The sequence below is a fragment of the Dichotomopilus funicola genome (assembly GCF_033296635.1).
Source record: "Dichotomopilus funicola strain CBS 141.50 unplaced genomic scaffold C8A04scaffold_51, whole genome shotgun sequence".
Classification (NCBI taxonomy): domain Eukaryota; kingdom Fungi; phylum Ascomycota; class Sordariomycetes; order Sordariales; family Chaetomiaceae; genus Dichotomopilus; species Dichotomopilus funicola.
The window spans coordinates 94,563-119,253 of NW_026944072.1; the positions used below are offsets into that span (position 1 = coordinate 94,563).

Here is a 24,691-nt window from a genome sequence, read left to right on the forward strand (position 1 = left end):
GTCTCCATGCACACGTATCACATTAGGTTAGTAATTCCCACACCCAGCCATCCACATGCAGCAAATCTAGAGCAAATTCAACAACCCTCGAACCATTATTCCCCATCTCACACTCTCCCTTACTTCCCCTCTACTTCCTCCTCCCCATCCTCGCGATCATCCTTCGCCACGCCCAGCACCACAAATCGGTACGCCGCCCGCACCAAACACCCCAGCCAAAACACGTTCAGGAACTGCAGCCCCACGAGAAGTCCAAATGTGCCCCACTGCGACATCGGAGACTTGAACTCTTCCCGTTCCCAGCTGATCGCGCCGAACGGTTGGATCGCGGCGTACTCGGTCGCCAGCGAGTACATCACGCGCAGATTGAGATAGTGTCGGAGGTAGACCCAACCGGCGATGCAGAGGGCGAAGGTGTAGGATTGGAGGGGGTGGGAAAGATAGTTGAGGGACTTGGAGATCTAAACATACGGTTAGTTGGGAAGTTGCTCTTCTGGACCAGCGGAGATGAGACGTACCGCGAGCAGCAAGTCGCTGACGTCGTGCGTGATGTAGATAAAGATACCAATGTACGTGAAATGGTACCGATAGCTCAGGAAAATCAGTGTGATGGTCAGCACATGGTGTGCCACCAACTCCCTGAAATCCTTCCTCGGCTTCTCCTGCCCCAACAGCATCACCACCGCCTGCTGGACCCAATACGCCGCCTGGAACAAGTAGTAGAACTTGAACACCGCGCTGTGCGCCACATGGGGGTACCCTTCGTGCATGCCGCGCGTGTTGAAGTACCAGAGCCCCGGCGTCTGGTGCATCGTGTATAAGCCGAGCGGTCCGGCGAACATAAAGTAACAAGCTGTGTACATTTGCTCCATGAATCGGGCTTGCTTGGCGCGCGAATGAATCCCACCGAGACGGGCGAGGGGCCGAAGGATTTCTTGCATGATGAATTCGCGGGTGAAGGTGAGGAAGACAGTGTAGAACCCAACGAAGGCGAAGTCTAGGCGGCCTTTTCCATACTGGTCGGGGCGGCTGTCGGATTGGTAAGAGAGAAAGAGGAAAGGCCGGATTACATTGCTTTGGGTTGGGTTAATGGCGTAGAGCGTTACAAAGCTGAGGACCAAAGCGAGAGGGAACACCCAGGTTCGCCGAAGCAACCCGGTCCTCGAGTTGCTGTTGGGTTGCCTCCTGCGCCCAGATACTTTTCTTCCCCTTGGCGAGCTGCCCGGTCGCACATTTTTGACGGTTGTGGATGTTGATTCCGAATGCCTCAATTTTGATGGGACGGTTCGACGATGAGCGCCTCCGTTTGCGGCCGCTGCTTGTTTCGACGGGGTCGCTGGACGGACCAGCGACAAGGCTTCGGTGGAGGGCATTTTTGAGTCTTGATTTTGGGATGTTCAGGAGGTACCCCACCAGCCTTAGCGCAGAAACCTAATCACACGGGAATTGAAAAGGTCGGATCGTACAACCGAGAAACGTGTCACAGAAAAAACCGTTGAGGGAGATGGAAACGAGCGTTGAAGAGTCAGAATCGGTGGTGGGCCTTAATTCACGGGAAGCGGCCTCCCGCGGAGTCCGAGGGGGATTGGCAGGTCAGTTCAAGCGTTTGACGAATTTTGTTGATTCCTGCGGAGATCCTGCCATTGACTAACGTTCTCACCTCTTGGCTTGGAGAGCCGATTGGGGTTTTGAACCCAGTTTCCACTTATTCCAGCATGGGAGGAAGGTGCCATGATCTGCTTTTTGGACGTCGCTCAATTGATGGGCGGCAGTCACGACCGGTATAAACCCTAACCCTGGGTTTCGTTGATGGAAATTCGAGCCAAACTTCCATATTAGGTGACGAAAGCGCTGACGGGATTGGGCGTTCGTTCGTATGAATCCAGGAAAGTAGCCTCGACAACCCGGAACATCCGTACATTCGAATAGCTACGGCACAGCCTCACATACAAAGCCACATGAGCGAAGAAGCAAATCGTATTCTACCAAATAGGCAAAGACACACTGAGAAGATTACGGTATTACAGCTCATCTGTCTATGGCTCCAGCGAGGTAGCGGGGTATAAGGTAACGGCACACGGCGGCCGAGTACGGCAGGGTGCTAATAATTTTGACGATTCCCCACCAACACCTAATTCCCCTTTCCCTCCCCCAACCCCTTCTCCGAAACACCCGGCGAATCCAAACGAAGACATCCAAAACAAACCACGAAGAAAAATAAAAAAGGCGCAACAAAAAGGGAACAACAACGGTCGAGTCGAGTTAGGCATGAGTAGGAGAACTGCGTGTTGTGCGTTCACGCAACGCATGAATAGTTGAGAGAAAACTTGTACATTGAGAGTCATGTACATGCAGCTGTCAGCGGGACAGATGAGGCGCGGTTCCCCACGCGTCATGCCTCGTCTTAAGGTCGTTGTCATGAACCCATCCATGCCCGTGCCCAGGCCGGTCGAACGGAAGAAAGCAATCAAAACGCTGCAGGGAGAAACGAGCACACACAGGTGCCGGACTTGGGCCGCCACCACCGGTACCTGACCGCCTCAGAAGTGAAACCACGTGAGCGTTGCAATGCCGCAGCCTTCACCAGCTTAATCCCAGCCCGGCGGCTTGGTCCAGTTTGATCGGTTCACAGGCGTGGGTGGCGAGACCGGCATGACTGGGAACATCGATCCCACAGGGCTGACAGGGGTGACCGGCTTCGTCGTAGGCGTCAACGGCTTGTATTTTGCTTGGAGGTCCGCAAGGTTGGCGAGGTGCTCGTGGGAGGTTGGTGGGGGCGACGGGCCGGTGCTGGTGCTCTCAGACGGCGGAACCGGCCAGGAAAGCAGGGATGGTGAAAACACACCGCTGCTCGCAATGCTAATGCCACCCACAGAGTCTTGGCTGGTACGACGGGCAGGAATCACGGGGGGTGGGGACTGCGGGAAGTCGGGAGACATAGGCGAGACGTCAAACGGGTTGGTGGGGCTCTGCGGCCGTCCGCTAACGATGGTGGTAGTGATCTGAGGAGGACCATCGAAACGTTCTGGGCGAGCGGCAGCTCGGCTCGGCTGCGTCACGGGCGGGACCATGGTGCCATAGCCTGCACCACCGCGATTCTCGGTCATCAGCGCATCGCCGTGTGAGCCATCAGTGAACAGCAGGTCGGCGCCCAGAGAAGACCGCTTCCGTTGAAGATCCGAGTAAGGCGTGACCTTGAAGGGAGTGTACTTGACGAGGAAAGCGTGTACACGGGGTCTGCGACGGTTGGTGTACACCAGGAGCGCGAGCAAGACCAGGAATAACACAATGACGGCTGCAGAGTCAGCAAAGAACGGGTACACACTATTGTTTAAGACACTTACAAACAACACCGGCCACGACGCCCGGTAACGAGCTGGGCTGTGAGCTCCCGTTGGACCCGTCATTTCCACCGATCCCACCGGGGGGGTTCGAGTTCCCGTTCTCGTTGTCGTTGTGCCCGTAAGCACCGGAGCCCGCCGCCAAGTCACCGAAATCGGTCTTCGTGAAACCGTTGCCGTTGATAGGCGCGGCCGCATCGGAACTTTGAACGACAGCAGGGCCGGTAGATGTCGCATCTCCAGGGCTGTAGTGGGACACAGGCGTGGTAGGGGTGGGGGCTGGGCCATTGGTGTTGGTATGGCCGTTATTGTCAGGGGTAGGCGGCTTCACAACAGGCCCGTTGTTGTTCTGGTTGTCGCCGGGCGGCGGGGTGCTCCCGTTGCCCGAGCCCGAGCCCGACCCATGCCCACTGCCTGACCCAGGGTTTCCATTTCCACCAGGAGAGTCGTGATGGCTACCCGTCCCATCACTACCCCCGGTCGAGCCTCCTGAGCCACTCCCTTGATTAGATCCGGAACCTGAGCCTGAACCGGTGTTGGAGCCGGAGCCGGAGCCGGTTCCAGATCCGGGCCCGTTATTGCCATTGCCGGTGCCAGAACCACTACCCGAACCCGAACCAGTACCGGAGCCACTGCCTGAGCCTTGCCCAGAGCCGTTGCCACTACCCGAACCTGAACCGGAGCCAGACCCAGAGCCTGAACCGTTACCGTTCCCATCGCCAGAGCCGGTCTCACCTGTCGGTGGGTTTGGGTTAGGCGTGGGCTGTGCCTGGGCGGGAGGATCCTGCGAAGGGGGGTCGTTGTTGGCGGGCGGTTGAGTAGGTGATGCCTTGGGGGGGTCCGGCGTGGGAGACGGGTCCGGAGTAGGGTCCGGGGTCGGGTCCGGAGTTGGGGAAGGGGATGGATCAGGAGAGGGAGAAGGCGAGGGCTCTGCCTGCCTACATCCTCCCAAAACCTGACAGACCGGAGTGACAACAACGTCTCCTACTCCTCCTAAAATTTCACCGAGAAGCCGTCTCTCCACGGTCCTGTCCGGGACCGGACCGAGCGGAGGAAGGCGCATATCGTCACGTTCAGTTACTGCTCCAAGGTAGGGGTCAGGGAATCATGGCAGTCCGTGGTGGTACAAGAGAAGGGTGTTGTCGGGTTTTGGCGAAGGAGCGTTGCTTCTGTGTTCTTGAGAGAAAGCCCTGCAAGTTGGATGCGGGAAAGAGCGTCGGGGGTTGTGTGTCTTTTGCGGGTAGGTGCGAGTTGTGCGTCCAAAGCCGAAAGAGTGAAGGCAATGGATTCGCATCAACAAGGAAGGACCGCAGGAAGGGACACGCCTCGCGGGGTGCGAGGCAACAAAAGGTCGGAACCAAGACCAAGAGGATGGGAAGCGACGGACAGGGAGGGAAACCACGCAGGGTAAAACGAGGAAGAACGCCTTGCAGAAGCACGCGCGGGACACGGCAGCCACAGCAGCGTCGACGAGCCCGGCATGGTGGGCAGGATCATGGATAGCTCGTGGCTTTCGCGTTGTCCTGGGCGCTTCGCGCTGGCAGGGCCATGGTGTGCTTGCTGCAAGCGGGACATGCAGTGCAAGTGCTTGCCGTGGGATGGTTGTTCTCGCAATTCCCCGCTAGGTCGTGCAATGATGGTAACGTCGAGGTCTTGGCGAGCCAAACTCTTGCAACCCTGCGGTTCTTCTTGAGGAAGGGATCACCAACTGTGCCCTGGCACTATTCCCTTCTGAGCTCTAGCGTCCCGTGCCTGGCATTTCCCGGCCCCCGGCAGAGAGAGCCTGGTGGAGCCCAAGGCCGGGCAAAAGCGAGCAAGGTTTCCATCCTGTCAGAGCAAATTGACGGTAAAACCATTGCGCCGATTTACCAAATTAACTTTGACGCCAGTGCTTTCAACGGCGCTCGCCAGAGACACGCGATGCCTCTACCGAGCTGCACCTCAACGTCAGTTCCTGCATCGGTTGGGTAAAACTTCCCTTGCATCGCAAATCGCTGCCTTTTAATTCATAACGGCTGCCGCCCGTCCTGGAAACTGCGTCGTTTGACTGCAGCACAAGTTCCTCGAAGCTTGCTTTCAGCGCTGACAAGTTTGCATCGATGCTCTCCAGGGTCCCTGTCACCGCCGATCACCCAGCTGCTTCAGGCTCCACCACGCGATCCCCCACGCCCATTTCCGTCTGCGGTCAGACGAAGCCCTCGCACACGTTTTCCCTCGACATCTTTACTCGCACCCTGGAGGCGATACCGACAAGTCCGCCGAGCTGGGCCATTGCCAGCGTCCAGACCGCCGTGGCCAAGCCCAGACGACCCCCGTAATTCTCCCACTCGAGTCGAGGCCGTGGAGCATTGTCCGGAGCGAGCTTCGCTGGACCCGCTGAGGCAGTGAGGCATCAACACTAACAAGATGCTGGACGGGAGTCGCGGCGGTGTGGTGGAGCCAAAATGTGAGCCAGAAAACGTTTGCTCTTCCAGAACAGCCGGATGGCGTCGCGGATCATCAACAACATGGCAAACCGCGAAAAGAAAGACAGATCGACGGAGCTGCTTGACGGTTGGGAGAAACATTGGAAACAGCAAGGAAAACAACACCCGACTGGCTCTCACTCTCCCTTCGGCTGTTTTTCACCTGCATCAGGCACGGCCAACGCATTCCGTTCTCTCGTTGCAAAGCCCAACAAAAGCGCAATTCAAGAGAGATTGGACATTCCCCTGAATGGGCTCCGCCTCCGAATATGGCGGTCCAAATCCGGCCGTTCGTGAAAACTCCTTCGGAGGGAAAAGCCCGCCAAAATTCACCGGGTTCCCCGGACTGGTCAGTGCGCTCCAGGGGTGCCGGCGCGCCGAAGACTAAAAAAAATTCCGGCCAATTTTGGCACCGAAGCTGTTGACAGAAAAGTGAAAGCCTCAAACAACGTTAGCGCTAGCGCAATTGAAGTGGCTGCGCACGAGACATTAGGCGCAGGATGGAAGCGCTGCCGTGGATGAAAACCAGCTTTCGGTGACCATCTCGTCTCCTCGTACATGAGAGAGATTTCTTTCGTCTCAAGGAATGGTATCGTGGGGGATGGCTTTCCAGGGCCAATAATCAAACAACATGGAAGCTGTCAAGCTGCCCTCACGTCGCACGCACAAATGCTGTCACGGCGCGAAACAGCTCATCACCCCACTAACGAGCCAAGCCAGCCAAGCCAGCCCCACACGTGACCGAGATGAGGTTCGCTCGCATCATGCCGAAGAATGTAACCTCGACGACAGCGGCAGCGCATGGTTCCAGGGACCAAGCAGGAAGATTGGTGATGAATTGTCCAGTGGGGGACAGAATAAACCAGACAGCAAAGTACCCCAATCACCAAATACCATCATATCACCACAATTGAACAACCCTTATCCAACCCAAGAATATTTTGAAAATTCGGGCCAAGGTATTGCTAGATTGAATGAGCCCATTTTCTGAAGAATTGCGAGAGAAAACGGGCATAAACTCCCCTCTTTGGTCGCGGTTTACGCTGGTTGGAATACTTTGCTGTCTGGCTTATTCTGTCCCCCACTTGATTGTGTGTGTCGCCGACGGGAAATGATGGTCCCCGGGCTCGCATTCCAGGGGCATCTGCCCATTTTCCCCCAGCAATCAGCTGCAGGGCAGCTGTTTATCTTGCCCAATCTGTGTAGCAGCGGCGGCAACCGGCAACCCCTCAACGACTCTCGCTGTCGCTCGCTGTGATTCTCTTCCTCCTCAGTCCTCACCCAAGCCCATGGTCAACCCTTGTTCAGCACATGGCCGATGCACCCCGCCAAGCTCGGTGCTTTCGGCAAGCTGGAGCGGCGAGATGGTGCAAGTTCGCGAGGCTGACGATGTGATACTGCCGGGGGATCACGACAGATCACATCCTGTTCGTCACATGCAACGCCATGAAATTAGAGCTGTGATACCGTCTACTGAGGTCACCATCTCTAGGCCAAACAACGGGTTGAAGCACTCACGTCACTGGTGATTGTCTTTCATCACCGAACGGTATGATCTTGCGGTCTTGCAATTCGTATTGGCTGCGGATGACTGGACGTCAACATGGAGAACGACGGGGTCGAGAACTCAACTCCACTTCAGACGATGAAACTAGGGCGGCCCTTGAACTTGTTGCGAGTACTATGTACGCACAGACATCAATTCGGGACGAGATGCAACATGCAGTCGAGGTCCCACTTGTCCCAGTCCCACGGGATGACTCGAGTCAACCCTCATGTGGAGAACCGATACGAGTCTGTGGATAGCTCCAACGATCCGGCGATGCAAATGAGTCTGGGGCGGTCTTCCCCAAGTCCCGATCTTTCGTCCCGAGTCTGTGTCTCGTATGCTGGCCGAGGCTAGAAATCAGCAACATGAGACGGAGAACGGATACCGCTTTGAGTCGCAACTCCCGACCGGTGGGACCCGGGCCCGGACGGGACGGTGATCATTCGAGATGTGACCTCGCCGGGAATAATTCGCGATTGGTGGCGGTGGATCTCGTCACATCCTACACAACATAATAATAGTGTGCGGAACGATTCACATCGACATCGCACATTGAAGAGGAGGAGAAACCGAGCCTTGACTCGCTTTCGCTTGATATGTTGCAACGAAACAACTCGGAGAAACCCGTTCATTCGCACCTGCGTTTGCAACTCTCATCATTACCTGATACCAACCTAGCCAACTCCCATGCCATACCGAGACACACCCGGACCTCCACCTTGGCCGAACCCCGTGAGAGGTATCATTGTTCCGCCGTCTGAAAACCCTCACGCTTCTCAACTCTTACCCAGAAATTCCTAATCGCCCACACGCCGTTGTTCGTGACCTTGGGTGGATCAAGCGGCTTGGCCAGCGACCAGTTGTATCGTCTCACCAGCTGTTCTAAATTAGCAAATGCAAGCAGAGAGAGAAAGAGAGAACTAGTGTAGAGGTGAAGTAAAGCCAAAACTCACCTCCCCAAGCACCTTCCCAGCCTCCACCATCGCAATCGCCTTCCCCACACAAACATACTGCCCACACCCAAACGCCAACTCCATCCTCCGCGTCATCTCCCACACCCTCCTCGCCCGCGGCCCTTCCTTCTCATCCGCCGCAGCCGCTCCCAACCAGCGCTCCGGGCGAAAGGCGTCCGCGTCCTCGCCCCAAAAGCTCTTGTCCCGCGCTCCGTGCCATTGTTGCAGGGCTGTCGCCACGAGCGTTCCGGCGGGCAGTGCGTACCCGCATACGTCGTCGCCGCCGGCGGGGACTTCTTTGTAGATGGGTGGTGCGCAGAGGGGCGGGAAGAGCCGGAGGCCTTCGCGGATGATGGCTTGGAGGTAGGGGATGGAGCGGGCTTGGGCGTCGGTTATGATGCGGGGTGGGTTGGTGGTTGAGGGATCGGAGGCGAGAGCGGTGTCGATTTCGGATTGGAGGCGGGCATAGACGGAGGGGTGGGTTAGGAGGAGGAGGAAAGTGGTGTAGAGGAGGGAGGAGACCGTGTCGGAGCCCGCGAAGCTAGGGGGTAAAAAGTAAGTGGGTGGGACTCTAAAAGGGGTGTAAGTCATAAACCCAAGGGACGTACAACTGGATGCCGACTTCTTGCTTCAGGGCCTCTTCGTCTCGCAGACCCTGCTCGATAAAGGACTGCAGCATATCATGTTTCGGAACAGCCTTGGGCTGCAGGCGCTTACGGACGATCGTGCTTGCGTGTCTAGATTACAGTCAGTCGATTTCTCGCCAAATCGGTCGAATCGATCGACCGATATTATGTTGTGTCGCCCGAGGAGAAAACCAGCAACCAAGGAAACAGACTGCCACGTACCCAACAATTGCGCCAAACCCGCTGTTGTCGCCATCATGCGGGAGTAGGTAGTAAAACGGCCACATCCGCATCATCTTCCAGAAGGCGACGTAGTTGCTAATAGCCATGAGCAGCGGCACCGTGACGTCGTTGACGGCCATCACGCCCTTGGTGTCGCGGTCCTCTTTGACACAACCGAACGATTCGCTGTAGGCGATCTCGCCGATGGCGTCGAGGGCATAAAAGTGGACTTTCTCCTCAAAGTTCATGAACCGGGCCAGTTTGGCGCTGGACAGGTACTTGGTATCGATCAGCTCCATCCAGTCTGTCAGGGCCCGGTCGGTGCCTTCTTCGAAGTGGTCGATGTCGCGGCCAGCGTACTATTCATTCGCATAATATCGTATTAGAAGAGGGGTTACTTGACGTTTTGTTTTGGAGGAGGAAAAAGGCTTACAGCGGGCATGATGAACTTCTTCCTCTCCTTGCGCTCCTCAGGGTCGATGATGGTGAAGATGTGGTCACCATCCCGTGAGATACGGGCAATGGTGTACCACTCCGACTTCCGATAAAGGGAGCGCACGCCCGAGATCCGGTACAGGGTGTCCACATCGACACACACGACTTGATTTGGCGCAATTCGAATCACAGGGCCTTCATAACTGTCAGCGCATGTCCGGCCTGAGGAATCAGACTCATCATCAGAAGAGTATCAGTCAGTCATGCATACCATACTTCTCCACCAAAGCAGGCAACTCCATAAAGAACCGCCCGCTAATGTACCCCTTTGTCAACCACATGTTGGTCCATCCCGCAATGAGTGGACCGGGAACATGGCTCAAGCGGTACCATCTTCGGACTCTCTGGATACTATGCGCAAACAATAGGAGGCCGATGATGTACAAGACAAGCCCCCGAGAGGGCCAAGTCACACCGTTCTCGGAAAGCCGAGATAGTAGCAGCGGCATATCGTCGATACGCTGAAGGATGCAGGACAAACTAGCAGCTCAGACTATCAGGTTGGTCACACAAACAAACAAAAAAGAAAAAGAAACACATAATGTACTCCGAGACGCAGGGCCCGCGGAATCTAGGTATAAGTAATCAAGTCATGACAGCACATATCCCCGCCGCCCTTCGGTCAGCTTTGAGGCCACACGACCGCCAAATGCATCGGACCACATCAAGTCACGCATGTGAACAAGGGATCCAGAAACCAGCTAGTACTCGTAGAGAGGTGTGTGTCAAAGGCGGATCGATCGAAAGGGTGGGATGCAATGCAGGTTGGGGTTGGGCTCGGACAAGGCAGCCGAAAAACCGGACGAGATCTCAGATAGGGCGAGCCGAAACCCACACATCCCACATGCAAAGAGGGATAGACGAATCAGTTTCGTCAAAAGCGTACAAAGTACAGCTGGGCACATGCCAGATTTGAGCGCTTTGCGGGAAAGGCGGTGTTGTCGGTTGTTGCCGCTGCGGGATTATAACATACCTGGTATCCTACCCGCGTTCGTGAACTTTTTCTGTGGGGGTTTAAGTTTGCGGTGGGTTATGACTCAATAGAGGTCGACTCCATGGAGCTAACCTTACCCAAACAAACAAAACCAATAGACAGACTCAATTTCCTCCCATTGTTCTTGTCGTTAGACGGAGCGAAGACCTAGTCGATCGGCCCAACCACCAGGTTTCTCTCCTCTTCATCTTCTCGACATTTACACAGTCATTTCCTCGAGCAATCCCATTTCGCACACCGTCAACGCTGTCCGTGACATGTCGGATCATGCCAAATCGTGGAACCACTCAGCGTGTCTGTGGCTTGTCCCTAAGGCGGCGAATCATTCGCCGTCACGGCTGCAACTTCGGGTCCTGCTCCGAATTCAGCGCTGCTCAGGCACGCCCATTCCCGTTCCTCGGCTGGTGTGGGCAGGTTGTCTCAAGCTCTTCAGGTCGGTTTTCGGCGCGGGGGCCAAGCAAAGCCAGGGCGGCCACGCGTGCATGCGGCACAGTAGATCATCATGTGCTGCACAGCTGCAGAAACCTTCCATTGCAGGACTCATTTTTTTTCTTGAGAAAACCCCGCCCAACAAACACAACCCGATGACCCCGATATCGTTTGCTGGTCGCCGACCAAAACCACTGTGTTGGGAATGTGTTCTCGCATTCGGCCCACTCAAAACACTGTGGGAAATCGGTGAGGCCCAATGGGGTTGCGGTCGTGTTTTTGTTTTCGCTTCAATATTTGGTGCAAGGGAGACAGCGCGGGCATCCGAATACGGACTGTTTATTCCGAGATCTCGAGTCGGAAGAGGTTGGATGACGACTTTGTACGAAGTAAGGATTGGATTAATTGAGGGTTAGACTCGGGCCGAATCTCCTCCCGTCTATCTCCCCGCATATATGTACAATTTATTACCGGCTATCTCACGTTGTTGCTCTGGTATGGAAAGGCGCGTTCGTCATGTGGCCCATGCGCAGGACGACCCCCGAAGCCTTTCGGGGTTGGTATGGAGCGGGGGGATGGATCCTTCCTCTTCGGATTCGGATCGCTATGAATGCCCTTTCTGTCCGACGACCGACTTCATACATGTGGTGGTTTGGGATTTTCACGTGTCCTTCTGTCGTATTTGCTTTCCATATTGACATTCTAACAACTACGTATGGCGATTGGGCATATCGTGTAATCCGCGGAATCTAGAAGCCCTGGTCTGTGATGTTGTTCAAGTAACAATTAGAGCTTTTCCTGGAGTCGAACTCCGTCCGGATTTCCGTCACCGGCTAGTCGTGTTGTCTGAGATGCATTGGGTATTTGGCTCGTCCAGATATCTCGGTCCGGCGTGTAGCAGACGAGCTTCTCAAAGGAGAAGTTGGCTGGGGCCTAGTAGCATGTTTTAATGGGCGGTAATGAACCATGCCGTTCGATTTTGCCACGGCTGTTCGATAGGTGAAAGCTCCAATGAAGGCTTCCCAATTCATTTACCTGAGTGACAAGATTTTAGGAGTAGCTGCTCTCGTGAGCACCGGAGGCTAGCCATCTGATTAGAAGGGCACTAAGAGCACCAAAATGAGTTAGAACAGAATTAATTCCCTGGGCGACTTGCTATTACAACCTCCCAAATTATTCCGACATGAAAGGTGATACTTCAACAGTGACTAGACCAAACATAGATTGGAACTACACAGATACTGTCTGAGATAATGTTGTTGATGTGGACGGCCAGGTGGGGTGATCAGAGCAGCTACGGCTGTTGGTCATCTGTTGGGCGGTTGCACAAGCGCCGGGTGAAACCACGGGGCTCCGAAGGAAAAGGGCCGCTAGCAGGGCCGGACAAACACTGGCCACATGAGACTGGGTTGAATCCTGACAGCCAACATGGAAACACGAGCTTTAAGTCCGCCATCTTGATCGGAATCCTGACGGAGGAATCCTTTTTTTTCTAAGTCCGAAAATTACGTAGTAAACTACGAGCTTTTTGTTTCATGGGAGGGAAGGGGATAAGGCTTGATTGAATGTTCATTATACGGGAGTTACCTTGGGCAACAATCGAAGTTATGTTAAGAACACCCAACTAAGGCAATGAAATGTGCTTATTGCAACATGTGGGAGATTGTTTATCTTTGTTAATGCCGGGGGCAAATGCAGGTTGTGTGTTTGGGTCCTTTAAATAATTTAGTTACCAAACTTTGGATCAACAAATGTAAGGTTACCTGGTGGTTTTAGCGTGTAATTGACAGGCATAAAGACAACAGGCCAGCATGCCACCTGCTTGATCTAATAAGTTGAGCATCGGAACTGAGAGTAATTATGGACTAAATAGCCGGCTGCTCTTACCTAGCCGCAGGCCGTGTTTGTAAGGAACGAGCCGTTGACTCTGTAAGGAAAGACGACACCACATTGCGTCAACAAAAGGAAAACAAAATAAAACAGCTTGAATACTGCGTGAGCAATTTGCACGTGGTATGCCTGTGTTCACTCACTCAAACCTGCTGAGAAGTGTGCCGCCGGCCTTGTTGGTCGGCGGCCGCCAACGCTGCTGCCCCGTGACAGTGAAAGCGCCAACACAACCGCGACCAAATAACAGTTTGGCTGCCTCGCAAAGGCAAAGAACATTGTCAAGGAGCCAAAGTTGTTGGCATGAGTAAATTTATTTCCTGACATCGAATATGCCAACACATCCTTAACAACCCCGGCCTCACGTACCCTATTCTTTTGCATTGTACGTACACCACCAGAACTGCGAACCGGACTTGTAACTGCCTATCACACCTTCATCATGGAAGCTCAACCTCTTCGAGGTGATAGGTTTCCGATAGCTGGCGGCAGCACCCGTCCACCCTTGCCATCAGAATGTACAGTAGTATACCAAGTCCCCAAATCCATCCCCTTGCTAACACTAGATTTGACCAGCGCTCCCGCGTGATGAGCCCCCAGAGGAGCTTTCTCCGTATTTTGTTCAACACATGCTTCATTGTCTATGGGGAATCCCGCCCCCCCCACCAAAACCGATCATAAAATATATTGACGAGCTGATCGAGTGGCCCGATGACGGCGAGGAGGACGACGAGCTCCCAAATATTGTTCAGGGCCGCAACATTCCTGGTGAAAGCACGGCGTTGCCTGAGCAGGTGATCCTCAGCGTTAAATATGTACCTAAGTGGGTATTTCAGGGTCCGATTTGGTCTTGTAAGTGTTCTTAGGAAAAGAGATACCAGTAATGTGGCAGTGCGTAGGCTGACAAATGACACACAGGGTTGGCCAAAGATGTTTATATGGGTTTCAGAACGGAAGATGTCGATAATAAAGAGGAAATTCTGGTTCCGTTTGAGCCTCGTCTTGCTCCAGGAGGGTCGGACGTGGACCGGATGAAGTTAAGGAATAATGGCAGCCTTGAGGAGGATGGCGGGCAATGTGATCTGGGCCTGGGTTCTTTGTGCCCCAGCATCTGTTGGCCACAAGAGGCGGTCACCTCGGCCGAGAGGATGAACGATTCGATCTTTGGGGGGACGTACCTGCGTGAGGGCCCAAATTGTCTAGGGCGCCTTCCCCCTTCCTGTTCACCCGGTTCCGCGGCCGGAATCATTTTACATGGAACCCCACAAGAGGGACAAAGCGAAACAGTGGGATGCAGCAAAAGGCTATTGGAGGGACCTGTTTTGTTGGAATAACACGACCGAGTTGTTCTCGGCGCGCGGGGCGAGGATTATATTTCATTACTTTTCTTTTGCTCTTTCCAATTTCCTTACAAGCATCCTTTTGCACACATTCATACCCCCTCCAAAACGATTTGCGAAGCTTTCATCATCATCGCCTAAACGAGTACGATTTCCAGGCATAAACTCGATCGACCAAGGGCGCAACAACGGCCTCTACTTCAACAGCAATCCATCATGTCCAACCAACGATCGATTCCCGATCCACCTCCCGGATACCATCTCCGGGATTACCTACACTACGGGAAAGTGAGAATGCTGCTCCACAACGACGAGCTCGACGGACCGCCACTTGGCGATTATGTTATGCCTCAGCAACTCGCCCCCATGAGGCGATTCGTGGAAGGCAATTTCCTCCCCGTCACCGACCGAGAGGGACAACGGCGCGAGCAGCGCTGTGCCGAGCTTTGCGACAAGTTTCTTGCCTCTGCCACGGTGGACAACGAGACCAACGCAGAGAATAGTGGCATGGGTACTAAGGGAAGAGCGGCCGCTGCTAAAGCTGGCGCTGCGCAGAACCAGAACCAGAACCACGCTAGCAACCCCCAAAACTACCCCGAACACAACAACAACAACAACCTCCCAACAACCCTCCACATCCCCACCGCCGAATTCTACGAATTCACCAACCTCCTCCACGAGCTCGCCACGCCCCCTCCCCGACCACCGTCCCCACCTAAACCCTTTACCACCGTATCAAACCTCTCAGCCCGCGAGACCCTCGTCACAAAACGCACCACCGCGCTCGACGAGCGAGAGGCAGACCTGCACCATCGCGAAAGAATCATCAGGTTCTGGGAATCCGAGAAGCGCAAACGAGATGCATGGTTCAAGCAACGGGAGTCGGACATGCAGAAGCGGGAGGAGAAGATGAAGAAAATGGAGGAAGAGTGCAAGAAACGGGAGGCGACGGCTGCGTTACTTTATAATGATGAAGCGATGGCGAGGCATTTGGAGGGGGTGTGGAGGATGGGATATCGGAAGGCGAGGGAGGAGATGGGGTTGCCGGGTGGGGATGGTGCTTCGGCTGGGGGGGATGGTAATATTGGTGCTGGGGGTGGATGAAAAGCAGGTGCTGGTAATGGGAATCGGGGCGGGAATGCTGGGAAGGGTGGTGCAGTTTAGGCGGTGAAGCTGCATAGCGATACGCGTGTATTGCTTGTGGATGATGCTGGTAGCGCTGGGGTTATAGTTAAGGTCATAGGACTGGCGTATTGGGTTGCTTGGGACCTTTTATTACGGCGTTGTTGGCGATGATGGGTTGAAGGGTGGCCGGTACATAGAGTTTGCAAGCCTTAGCGATACACAGCAGACGATTTGTTGTATGGTTAGTTTTGTACGACTTGAATGGCCTTTTTTTACTGAGCAGTGTTTGGAACAGGTGCGGGTGGACCTCGGACGAAGGGAAAGGAACTGAAACTGTCCTACGCGCTGGGGCGAAACACCTAAGCGTAGCTAGTGTAGCGAACATCTGGCTAGACTTGCAATTTCTCATTACTCTAGCTCAACGGCATTCTACTGTGACTACTGGGGTATTGTTACGTACTCTAAATTTAACGCGTCGCGTCTATTATTGAGTGAATCACTAACATCCCTCCCTTCCCCAAGAAAGGGACGTGCCTGGGTTCTATTAAGCCAAAGGCTCAGAACCCCACCGAGGGGCGTTAATGATGATGCCCATCAAGCAACCCGAAATGATACCCGTCACAGGCAAGGTGATGATCCAGCCCAGGTAGATCCAGGCGACCATGCGCCAGTTGACGGTACGCCAGGTGCCAGAGCAGAGACCGACGCCGACGGTGGCGCCTGTGATGCACTGCGTTGTGGAGACGGGGAGTTCTGTGATTATGGGGGTTCGAGGTTAGTGATGTGTTACACCATACGAGTTATTGGGGGGCCTAAAAAGGGGGGGAAAGGGAGACGTACTGAGACGGGTGGCCACAATGACAGTAATAGCCGAGCCCAGCTCCATGGAGAACCCACGCGACGGCGACTGCAGCGTCAACCGGTTACCCAAGTTGCGCATGATGTTGTACCCATATGTCCACACACCAATCACCAGCATCGCACCGCCAAACACCAGAATCCACACCGGCACATCGGCCTGGTCCTTCTCGGGCAACTTCCCCTCGTTCCAGATCTGAAAGACCGTGGCAAACGGCCCGATGGCGTTGGAAATGTCGTTGGCGCCGTGAACAAACGACGCCGTGGCCGCCGTCATGATCTGCAGGAAGCTGTACATGTACTCGGTGCGGTTGTCGTAGTGCTCTGCGTGCGCGTGTACTTCGTCGATGTTGCTCGCCAACCGGCTCTCCGTGCTCTGCGCGTTGACTACGTCCTGGTCGATACCCCGGAGCAGCGCCCACTTGACGTACCAGAAGAGCACGGGGCCCGAGTGCCAGTTGCCTTCGGGTTTGGGGCCGACTAGCTTCTTGGGCGCGTGGCGGACGTTGGCGAGGGCGCTTTGGTTGGGGTTGTGGCTGTTGGGAGGGGCGCTTCCCTCGGCGTCGGACCCCTCGGCGTTCTTGGTCTTTTCTGCGTCGGCTGCGGCCGTGGTGACGGTGTCGTCACCCCCGACGATTTCGACATCATCGCGGGCCGCGGCGTTGCGGGCGTCGAGCTGTTCCTTGTTCAGACGGCCGGCGTAGTAGTCCTTGATGCCGTTGTAAGCGTCTTCAGGCGGGGGCGGGACCTCGCCACGGCGCAGAAGCAGGAGTCCCAGCGGGATGTGGTACCAGCGGAGCTGCCAGTCCTCCTTGATCACGACACGGTACATCCAGGGCACGAGGGTGACGGCGATGAACAAGGCAAAGGCGGCCCCCACGCCGACAATGGTACCGGCAATCTCCGGGTCAGTGAGGTAGACCTTGTAGCCGCCGCCCTTCCAGAGCAGGAGCATGGTCAGAAGGGCCGCGGTGAGGCCGAAGTAGACGGGCACAATGCGCAGGGCCCAGGTGGCGGGGTTCTTGCGCGCCATGACGGCGTATTTGGTGATGAGGAAGATGATGGACGCGAAGATGCCCGACAGCCCAGGCGCAATGATCCAGGCTAGGAACACCTGCACAACGCCGCCGTTGATGACACCGGTGCCGCCGCTCTCGCCCACCCACAGGATTCCGCTTGAGCCCAAGGTCGCGATGCCCATGCCGATCACGCCGCCGAGGATTGAGTGCGTGGTCGAGACGGGCATGCCGATCCTCGTGGCGAAGGTCAGGTAAATTGATGAGGCCACGACAGCGCAGACCATGCCCAGCATTAGGAGGTCTGGGTGGTGCTCAAACTCAATGGTCTTGACGATTTTGGTTCGGATGGTGTCGGCCACGCGGGCGCCGACGCCGACACAGCCGGCAAATTCCATGACGGAGGCTAGCAGCATGGCCTGGAGGTATGTCACGGACTGCGACGACACCGAAGTCGCCCACGAGTTGGCCACATCGTTGGCACCTAGAACACGCCCTCTTCGTTAGAGTCGGAGACCAGCTTGGATATTGGACCCCTTTTCCGTCGACTCCTCGGGCTACGGGGTTTACTAACCGATGTTCCAGGCATCAAGTGCGGCGAAGATAACGCCAATGGCGAAGATATAGTCGTACTGATGGAGAGGCATCTTGGCGGTTGCACAGTCTACCTTGCTCGCGTGATTAGCTGGGACAACAGCGCGGTGCTGTTGAGGAGGCTGTCGACTCGGCGAGATAGAGTACACAGAGCGGAGGGGTTGGGTGTCATTGTGTCTTTAATACAACAGTTTGGGGGACAGGCGCACATACACAGCGCAGTATGGGGGCGCCCTGCTCCCCATTTGGCCCCCCGAGGACAAGAAAACCTTGCCGATGCGCTTCCTGAAGTCGCCTCTTGGCCGACTTGGCGGGAGTGATAATGCTCGCACCCACACACCCAAGCCTTCCAAGCCCGAACTACTGGTCTTGTGCCACTCCTAAAAGCTAGGGGATCCCACATTCTGTCTGTTTACCTCACCGAACAGCCGACTTGTCGTCAAACCCAAGGGCACGTTTGCCGGGCAGGCCAACGTGACAGGCCGACGCGGATGCCCGGCATGAGCCGTTTCGGCCCGCCAAGGCTGTCCCTTCCAGGCCGACGGCGTCATTGGGCACTTCATCTGGATTTGGTACACTCCATAGTACAATATCTACAGGCAATACCTACAGGGTGGTGTGGACTACAATTGCTGCATCCATGGATGTGTGAGCCTCTCCCTCGAGCATGGGGTAGTGGAACGACGCGACCATGCTCCGGTTCGGTGCGCATCAAGACGACCTATCTGAACGTCGGAACGTGTTAAGGGAACATGCTGCTTGCCCTCATAATGTCTCACGTTGTTACTATTTTCCTCCCTCGCTTCTCCCCAAGATTTGATAGTGATATGTCCGGCTTCGAGTATGGGAACACCGTTGGCCTGCGGCGCATTCTCGTCTCCTTTTTGGCCAGGCCCTAGTCGCGAAATTGGTCGGGAGTCCTTCTTGTCCCTCTCTAAGAATATCGTCCGTGGGCCTGTGTGGTCAAAGAAATTCGCGATGTCCACAAACGGGTTCGAGTTCTAGAAAGGTGTCGAAAAGCAGCCTCTGCAATCTGCGCCTTGGAGCAGAGAGTGTTTGGCAAAGAACAGCCAAGATCTTCAAAATATCGAAGGTGCTGCTTGGCGTGGGCATTGAACCCTTGGCGCGTCTCCCATCTAGACCAATCAGCGGCATGGAAACAGCAACGTGCTCCATCCACTCGCTCAATTTCAACGTCGTTCCATGGAGGGGCATCGAACGTCGAAGGCGGTTGACGGCCGCCATAACTGATAGTACGAAGTACTTCGTAGATTATGTGGTCTGAACGTGGCTCCTCCATATTACAACTCTCCGGAGACCGGCACCCGCCCAATTCACACGCCGAGCCGCCCGAAGAGGCAGCGAGCCCGAGACAGGCCCATCGTTGATCCGATCTTCGGGTCAGCTCTCCCGAGCTTCTTGCCGTCTCTCGATATCGATACGGCTCTGCAACATTGAGACCGCGTCGAAATTGGAAACACCAAGCTTGGAAAGTTCCATCCGGGCTGCTGTCAGACTTTTATACTGATGTTCGCCACTTTGGCAAGTGCGGTTAGCAGGTGCTCGGCGACGTTGCACCTGCGGTTGGGATTTTTTTCCAGGACCTACCCGAGATCCAAAGACAAGCCAGCCGTCACATGAACCCGAGACTCGCAATTTTACAAAAGCAAAATTTGAGGTGCGGTACCGTTGCTCTCGTTCAGATAATTTTTGTCTCGGCGCCGCTATCAGTGGTTGGTGGTTTTCAGCTAGTGTCTTTGTAATTGCCACGCTTTCGAGATTGAAATTACCTAGATAATTCAATCATCGGTCAATCCTAACAAATCGATGTGGTGGCGCACCCATCACCACCCTCGCCTCACCATAGGCGCCAGTCCTCCCTAGAAAGCATCCTTGATTTCCAACCTGAGGCACCGTTAAACCCAGCGGTGCGCGACCGAGCTAGGCACAGATTCTACCAAGTCGTCGGCGAGTTCGAGGGGTCCGCCGGGGACAGTGGTGACAACAGTAACACTAGGAACACTGGCGGTCGTCCCTGTTACGTCCGCTCACGGCTTATCCGCCAGACATACGACCATGCACTTTCACATATATCGCAGGATAATTTCCTTCGAGCTTTCTTTAGCTTACTTGAATTGCCTATGGACGGTGCCGACGAACCCCTAGACAAGGGTATCCGGGCTAGGTTTTTCGGCTTTGCAGATTACCTTTTCAATAATTCTTTTCTGCCTTGTAGGTCGCCCTGCTCTTGCATTACCAACTGCTCTCACTAACTTATTATTAGTCAAAGCCTCTCCTAAAAAAGCTCCCCAGCCTACACCGGCTTTCCATTCTGCCGTGCAACAAATCGAACTTAGAGGAGCGGGATTTGTTAGGACCAAGAGCGAATATCTGCCCTCCGGGGTGTTTGCCTTATTCGCGACCGCTATCGCTTTGTTGTAACGCGGAGATTCGACTGCAACAAAACAGTAGAAAGGTTTAAAGATGCTGGCAATACCGCCCAAGATGAGGAAGGTCACCCGCTCAAAGGGCAGGAGTTTGAGGCCATGGAAGTCGCCCATATTTTACCACACTCTTTGACGAGGCTTAGGTAGGTCGAACAACTAGTAATTGCCCAGCCCCTGTAGCTCACCAACAGAACTGTTTTCTAATCTAACCCCTCTTTAGAATCCCCGCAAGATCGAACCACGCTCTCCCCGGCTATTAGCGATCCACCGTGCTATTGCACGAATCCTCCACCTATCGGCAGCCGGCGATTACATTGATAAGATCCTCAGAGATATGGAAGGGACTGGACAACATGTCGCAGAGGGCCGCCTCGACCATCTCCACCTATGGCTAGACGGCGTTAGCGCCTAGGCCTGATGTAACCATTTCTTCAGTGTATGATGCAACAATGATACCTCGAATTATTCAGAAGAAGGATGCGATACGCTCACCGCTCTCGCTGTAGCCAAAAAAAAAGCGGCAGACCAAGTCCCCGGAGAAGTCACTTTTCCACAAAAGTGAAAGAAGACAAAAAAGAATAAACCTGGAAAGTGAAAAAAGACAGAGACAATAAATCTAGAAAATGAAAAAAGATAAAAAAGAATAAGTCTAGAAAGTGAAAAAAAGACGAAAAAGAGTTATTCAATCAAAATTTGTTAGTCTTTGATCAAATATCAACGGACTGGACTTGAGCTAATTAATTATCTGTTTTAGCCTGCCGCTTTTGTTGACCACAGCGAGCGGCTCACGCCGCTGTAGCCTGAGCCTGCTTAGGGCTTCTTGAGATCTACAGTCCTAACTCAGTTGAGCACGTAATGGCGTCACTGTTGGAACCAGTTCGTTCCGAAGCGACCGTTAAGCCAGAGTCCCGGTCTAATTGAAATCTATTCATGATTAGACAGACGGTCGAGAGCCGGGAGGGCAGTGCTTGTCCGGGTCATCACGAAAGCAGGGATCCGGTCTGCGGCCGGCGGAGAGTAATCGGCTTATCGACCTCAGAGACATCGTGTCGCCTCGAGGATATAACTGGTCTGAGTCGCGTTATAGCAGAGGCCCGCACCTGGCTTTGAACATTTTGAAAAAGCCTCGACCTGTTGTCAGGGAGATGTTGCGCCCGGTGAAAGTCCCGATACCGCTCCGGCTCCGATCCCTGCAGACGTAGACATAGACGCAGGCAGAGGCACAGACTAGTTGATTAAGGGCACAGATAGGCAGACAGGAAGTGTGAGCAGAACATATTGAGAGCTTATTTATTTATAATGTCAGACGGCACTCTCCTCACCACCCATCCCGTTGTAAACATAGAACGTAGCACAAAAAACCCTATCAACAGTGCGAAATAAACAACTCCAAGTCCACACCAACTCGCTGCTTCTCCATCTCCGCCCGGGCCGCCCCGGTCCGCTCTCTTCCACATATCAGCATCTTTTTCAGCAGATCCTCGCACCATACCAGGAGATCCCGATGTGGGCCGAGGTCAGTCAAGCTTGTCGCGACCTGAAGAGTGTCCAGTTTTACACCTCGGCGAAATGCTGTTGTGATTTCAGCCTACCGCCCGAAGAACAGGCGAAGGAACAACCGTCCATGAAGCCGTGCGCCCGGAATTTGTTGCTGGATGCCATCGTCGCGCGTTGCGGTCCCGGGCTGCGGGCACTCTCGCTCTCTGATGGGGGAAAGCCGAGGACTTGCGTCTTCAGATCGCTCGATATCCGGACGTTGGTAAGCCTCGAGTTCCTCGGCGCGCATGTCTGGTCTCCGGAGGCCCCACACTTCAAGCCCTTTTTCCAAAGGCTTGGGCCTCAGCTCCGGCAGGTCCGCTTCCCAATGGTAAAAGTGACGCCAGATACGATGCAAATATTTCACATTTTGCGTGGAAAACTTTGCGGTAAAGCGTCAAAGGTCGAAGCCGAGGGAACTCAAGACTTAGCCGAACGACGATGCCGGCTCAAGATTGGCTCGTCCTGGGACTATAGAATGCGGAAGCAGGGTTGTAGACCTCGGGATAAGGCCTTGGAGCAATATGTAAGGGGAGATTTGGACTGGAGTTCGTTCGAGGAGCTATGGCATCAGAAGCAGTGGTTTTGGGATTAATTGCAAGCCAATAGCAGACAAGAAGGCCGGGCAAGGTAATGGCATTGAGCAAAACAGACGACGTTGTCACTGCGAAAGACTACGGGCATGTGTGGTACCTGGCCGCTATAGCTACGCAATCGCTTAACATGATGTATTTTACGCTGTTTAATTAAATCGTGGCTAGTAATTCAGCACACAGTAATCTACGCACGCTCTCCTACAGCAGATTTCACTCACGTCCGCCCTATCTCAACCGTTCTCTAACCTTTCTCATCCCTTCGATCAGCCCTCGTATCTCTTCCTTCGTATCGACCCCCACATTTACGGCATCCAGACCCGTCACCCGCCAATCCCTCACGAATCGCCAAGTGATCTCCAACGGCAGCACCACATTCTGCCGGCCGTACAATCCAGCACTTGGCTTCAGCAGCTCCGTGAGAGACCTCACGAGCTGTTTAGCGTGTGGGAGGGGATCAGTGCGTGGAGGGAGAGCTGAAGGCTGTTCGTGGCGCGGCAAGGAGTTTCGGAGGATGGTGTAGAGGACTAGGGCGGTGGTCCAGTAGATAATCATACCGTGGACTTGGGCGACGTAGGTAATGAGGTGGTCTTGGCCGGAGCTTTCTTTGTCGTCTCCTGCTTCTTGCTGGGGGGCTTCCGATGTTTGGGGTAACTCTTGCTTCTCTGCTTTCTCCCCTTCTTCTACTGGGCAAGCATGGGCCTGTCCGCCATCGGGTCTCGCAATGGCCAAGACAGCAGCGAACCAAGCCTCAAGTTGGCGATCACTTTCCCAGCAACGGGCGTGGAGTTCAGCGCGCAGGCGTTCCTGGTGGGATGGGTTGTCTTGGCAGTGTACCATGGTGTCGTAGAGGACGACGAGGTCGGGCATGTCGACGAGGACGTCGACTAGCACGTCTTTGAGGTCCTTGGGGATTTGTTGCCAGGGAGCGCTTTTCCATTCGGGATTGCCGAGTACGAAGCGCTTGCGCTGAAGGATGGCGGACATGGCCTGGTTATATTATGTTAGTTTTCTTAGGGAAGTTGGGAGGATGGTGTGAGTTGTGAGCTACCGACCATGTCGACGCGCTCGTCAGCAAAGATGTAGTGGGATTCGCCGGCGATGTGGGCCGTTGGTGTTCGGGCAATGAACAAGGCCATTTCTCCCGCTTGGTGCCGTTGCCAGTCGGCGGGATCATCAGCCTCATTGTTGGCCGGCCCATTCTCAGCCAGTGTAAGTGCCTAACAAGTCAGCAGGGTATTACTAAGACCCTTCAAATAGACCTTCATATCGCGGAACGCTAGCGATACCTACCTCAAACATACTCAACAACTTCATCGTCGCAATCAACGCATCTCTTCTCGCCGGGCCCTGCTGCGGTACCATCAACGACCGCCTCAAATCCGCTAACGAACGTCCATACGACTTGGAAGCCTCCCGCCTCATCCACTCCACTTCATCTCCCCTCTTTCTTGCGCCTCCTTCATCTCCCCGCTCACGCTGACGAGGTCGTTGTAACCCCGCCGTGACGAACAAACAGTTCGCCCACAGCGCATACTTGAGACAACCATTATCACGGTACAGCGTTCGGGCAGTCTCGGTCCAGGCGCAGGTAAAACTGCGGACCACGCTACTGGGAATGGGCCGGCCCGTGGGGAAATAAGCTTCCCAGAAGAGGTTGATACAGCGGTGCTCTTCCTCGGGGCGAGAGAGGAGGCGATGGGTTGTTGTGTAGCTGGTGCTGAGGCTACTGATGGCGGGGTTGGGGTTGTTGAGGGCGTTGGGGTTGTTATTAAGGGTGATGTTGGCTTGGGGGTGTGAAGTAGGGGACCGCGAAGCTGCCTGTCCCGGGGCTAGATCTGCGCGGTACCCGGCTTTGCGGCTGGTTGGTGTGCTGATGACAAACACGCGATCCGTGGTGTAGCCGGCGCAGGTCAGGCCGGCACGGTTGCATTGGTCGCAGGTCGGCTTGGCGAGATCGCACTGGATGTGAGTGAGTAAGCGAGTGCTTTGGTCAAATTATTTACTGGGTAGGTTGTGGGTCGGTTGCCTTACCCCCTTTCTCCGTTGCCGGCAGGTTATGCAGCCCTTGGAACGTCCGGGTACACCAACCATGGTGTTGTCGTGTTGTTGTGTTGACTGATGGGCCGGGCGCGAGTTGAAGCCGTTTTGGGAACTTGGACGGGAGGTCAGTTTGGGCGCTATTTAAGTTGTTCTCCTCGGGCCTACGGAATACACCGGA

General features: G+C 54.7%; 7 protein-coding genes across 7 annotated transcripts; 2 read left to right on the plus strand and 5 right to left on the minus strand.

The window, feature by feature from the left end:
- Positions 1–119: 119 nt before the first annotated feature.
- C8A04DRAFT_13655 (sphingosine N-acyltransferase LAG1) lies at positions 120–1,373 on the minus strand (the record flags this gene model as incomplete). Its single annotated transcript, XM_062777799.1, has 2 exons — positions 120–461; positions 519–1,373. 2 exons carry the CDS (start codon positions 1,371–1,373, stop codon positions 120–122), a joined length of 1,197 nt encoding a protein of 398 aa, XP_062635290.1.
- Positions 1,374–2,588: 1,215 nt separating this feature from the next.
- On the minus strand, positions 2,589–4,404 carry C8A04DRAFT_38703 (uncharacterized protein; the record flags this gene model as incomplete). The annotated part of the gene is made up of 3 exons (XM_062784319.1): positions 2,589–3,295; positions 3,345–4,296; positions 4,330–4,404. The coding sequence occupies 3 exons, from the start codon at positions 4,402–4,404 to the stop codon at positions 2,589–2,591; spliced, it is 1,734 nt and encodes a 577-aa protein (XP_062635291.1).
- Positions 4,405–8,275: 3,871 nt separating this feature from the next.
- On the minus strand, positions 8,276–10,100 carry C8A04DRAFT_13684 (cytochrome P450; the record flags this gene model as incomplete). Its single annotated transcript, XM_062777811.1, has 5 exons — positions 8,276–8,849; positions 8,917–9,045; positions 9,157–9,515; positions 9,590–9,786; positions 9,863–10,100. The coding sequence occupies 5 exons, from the start codon at positions 10,098–10,100 to the stop codon at positions 8,276–8,278; spliced, it is 1,497 nt and encodes a 498-aa protein (XP_062635292.1).
- Positions 10,101–14,517: 4,417 nt separating this feature from the next.
- On the plus strand, positions 14,518–15,405 carry C8A04DRAFT_30474 (uncharacterized protein; the record flags this gene model as incomplete). The annotated part of the gene is made up of 1 exon (XM_062781389.1): positions 14,518–15,405. The coding sequence occupies one exon, from the start codon at positions 14,518–14,520 to the stop codon at positions 15,403–15,405; it is 888 nt and encodes a 295-aa protein (XP_062635293.1).
- Positions 15,406–15,970: 565 nt separating this feature from the next.
- Positions 15,971–17,947, minus strand: C8A04DRAFT_38705 (phosphate-repressible phosphate permease; the record flags this gene model as incomplete). Its single annotated transcript, XM_062784320.1, has 3 exons — positions 15,971–16,179; positions 16,267–17,784; positions 17,875–17,947. 3 exons carry the CDS (start codon positions 17,945–17,947, stop codon positions 15,971–15,973), a joined length of 1,800 nt encoding a protein of 599 aa, XP_062635294.1.
- A 1,584-nt stretch (positions 17,948–19,531) lies between these two features.
- On the plus strand, positions 19,532–22,212 carry C8A04DRAFT_38706 (uncharacterized protein; the record flags this gene model as incomplete). Its single annotated transcript, XM_062784321.1, has 5 exons — positions 19,532–19,572; positions 19,762–20,126; positions 20,179–20,299; positions 20,344–20,484; positions 22,143–22,212. 5 exons carry the CDS (start codon positions 19,532–19,534, stop codon positions 22,210–22,212), a joined length of 738 nt encoding a protein of 245 aa, XP_062635295.1.
- A 486-nt stretch (positions 22,213–22,698) lies between these two features.
- C8A04DRAFT_13701 (uncharacterized protein) lies at positions 22,699–24,564 on the minus strand (the record flags this gene model as incomplete). Its single annotated transcript, XM_062777820.1, has 7 exons — positions 22,699–23,097; positions 23,206–23,460; positions 23,526–23,690; positions 23,764–23,914; positions 23,969–24,199; positions 24,281–24,432; positions 24,505–24,564. The coding sequence occupies 7 exons, from the start codon at positions 24,562–24,564 to the stop codon at positions 22,699–22,701; spliced, it is 1,413 nt and encodes a 470-aa protein (XP_062635296.1).
- Positions 24,565–24,691: the final 127 nt, after the last annotated feature.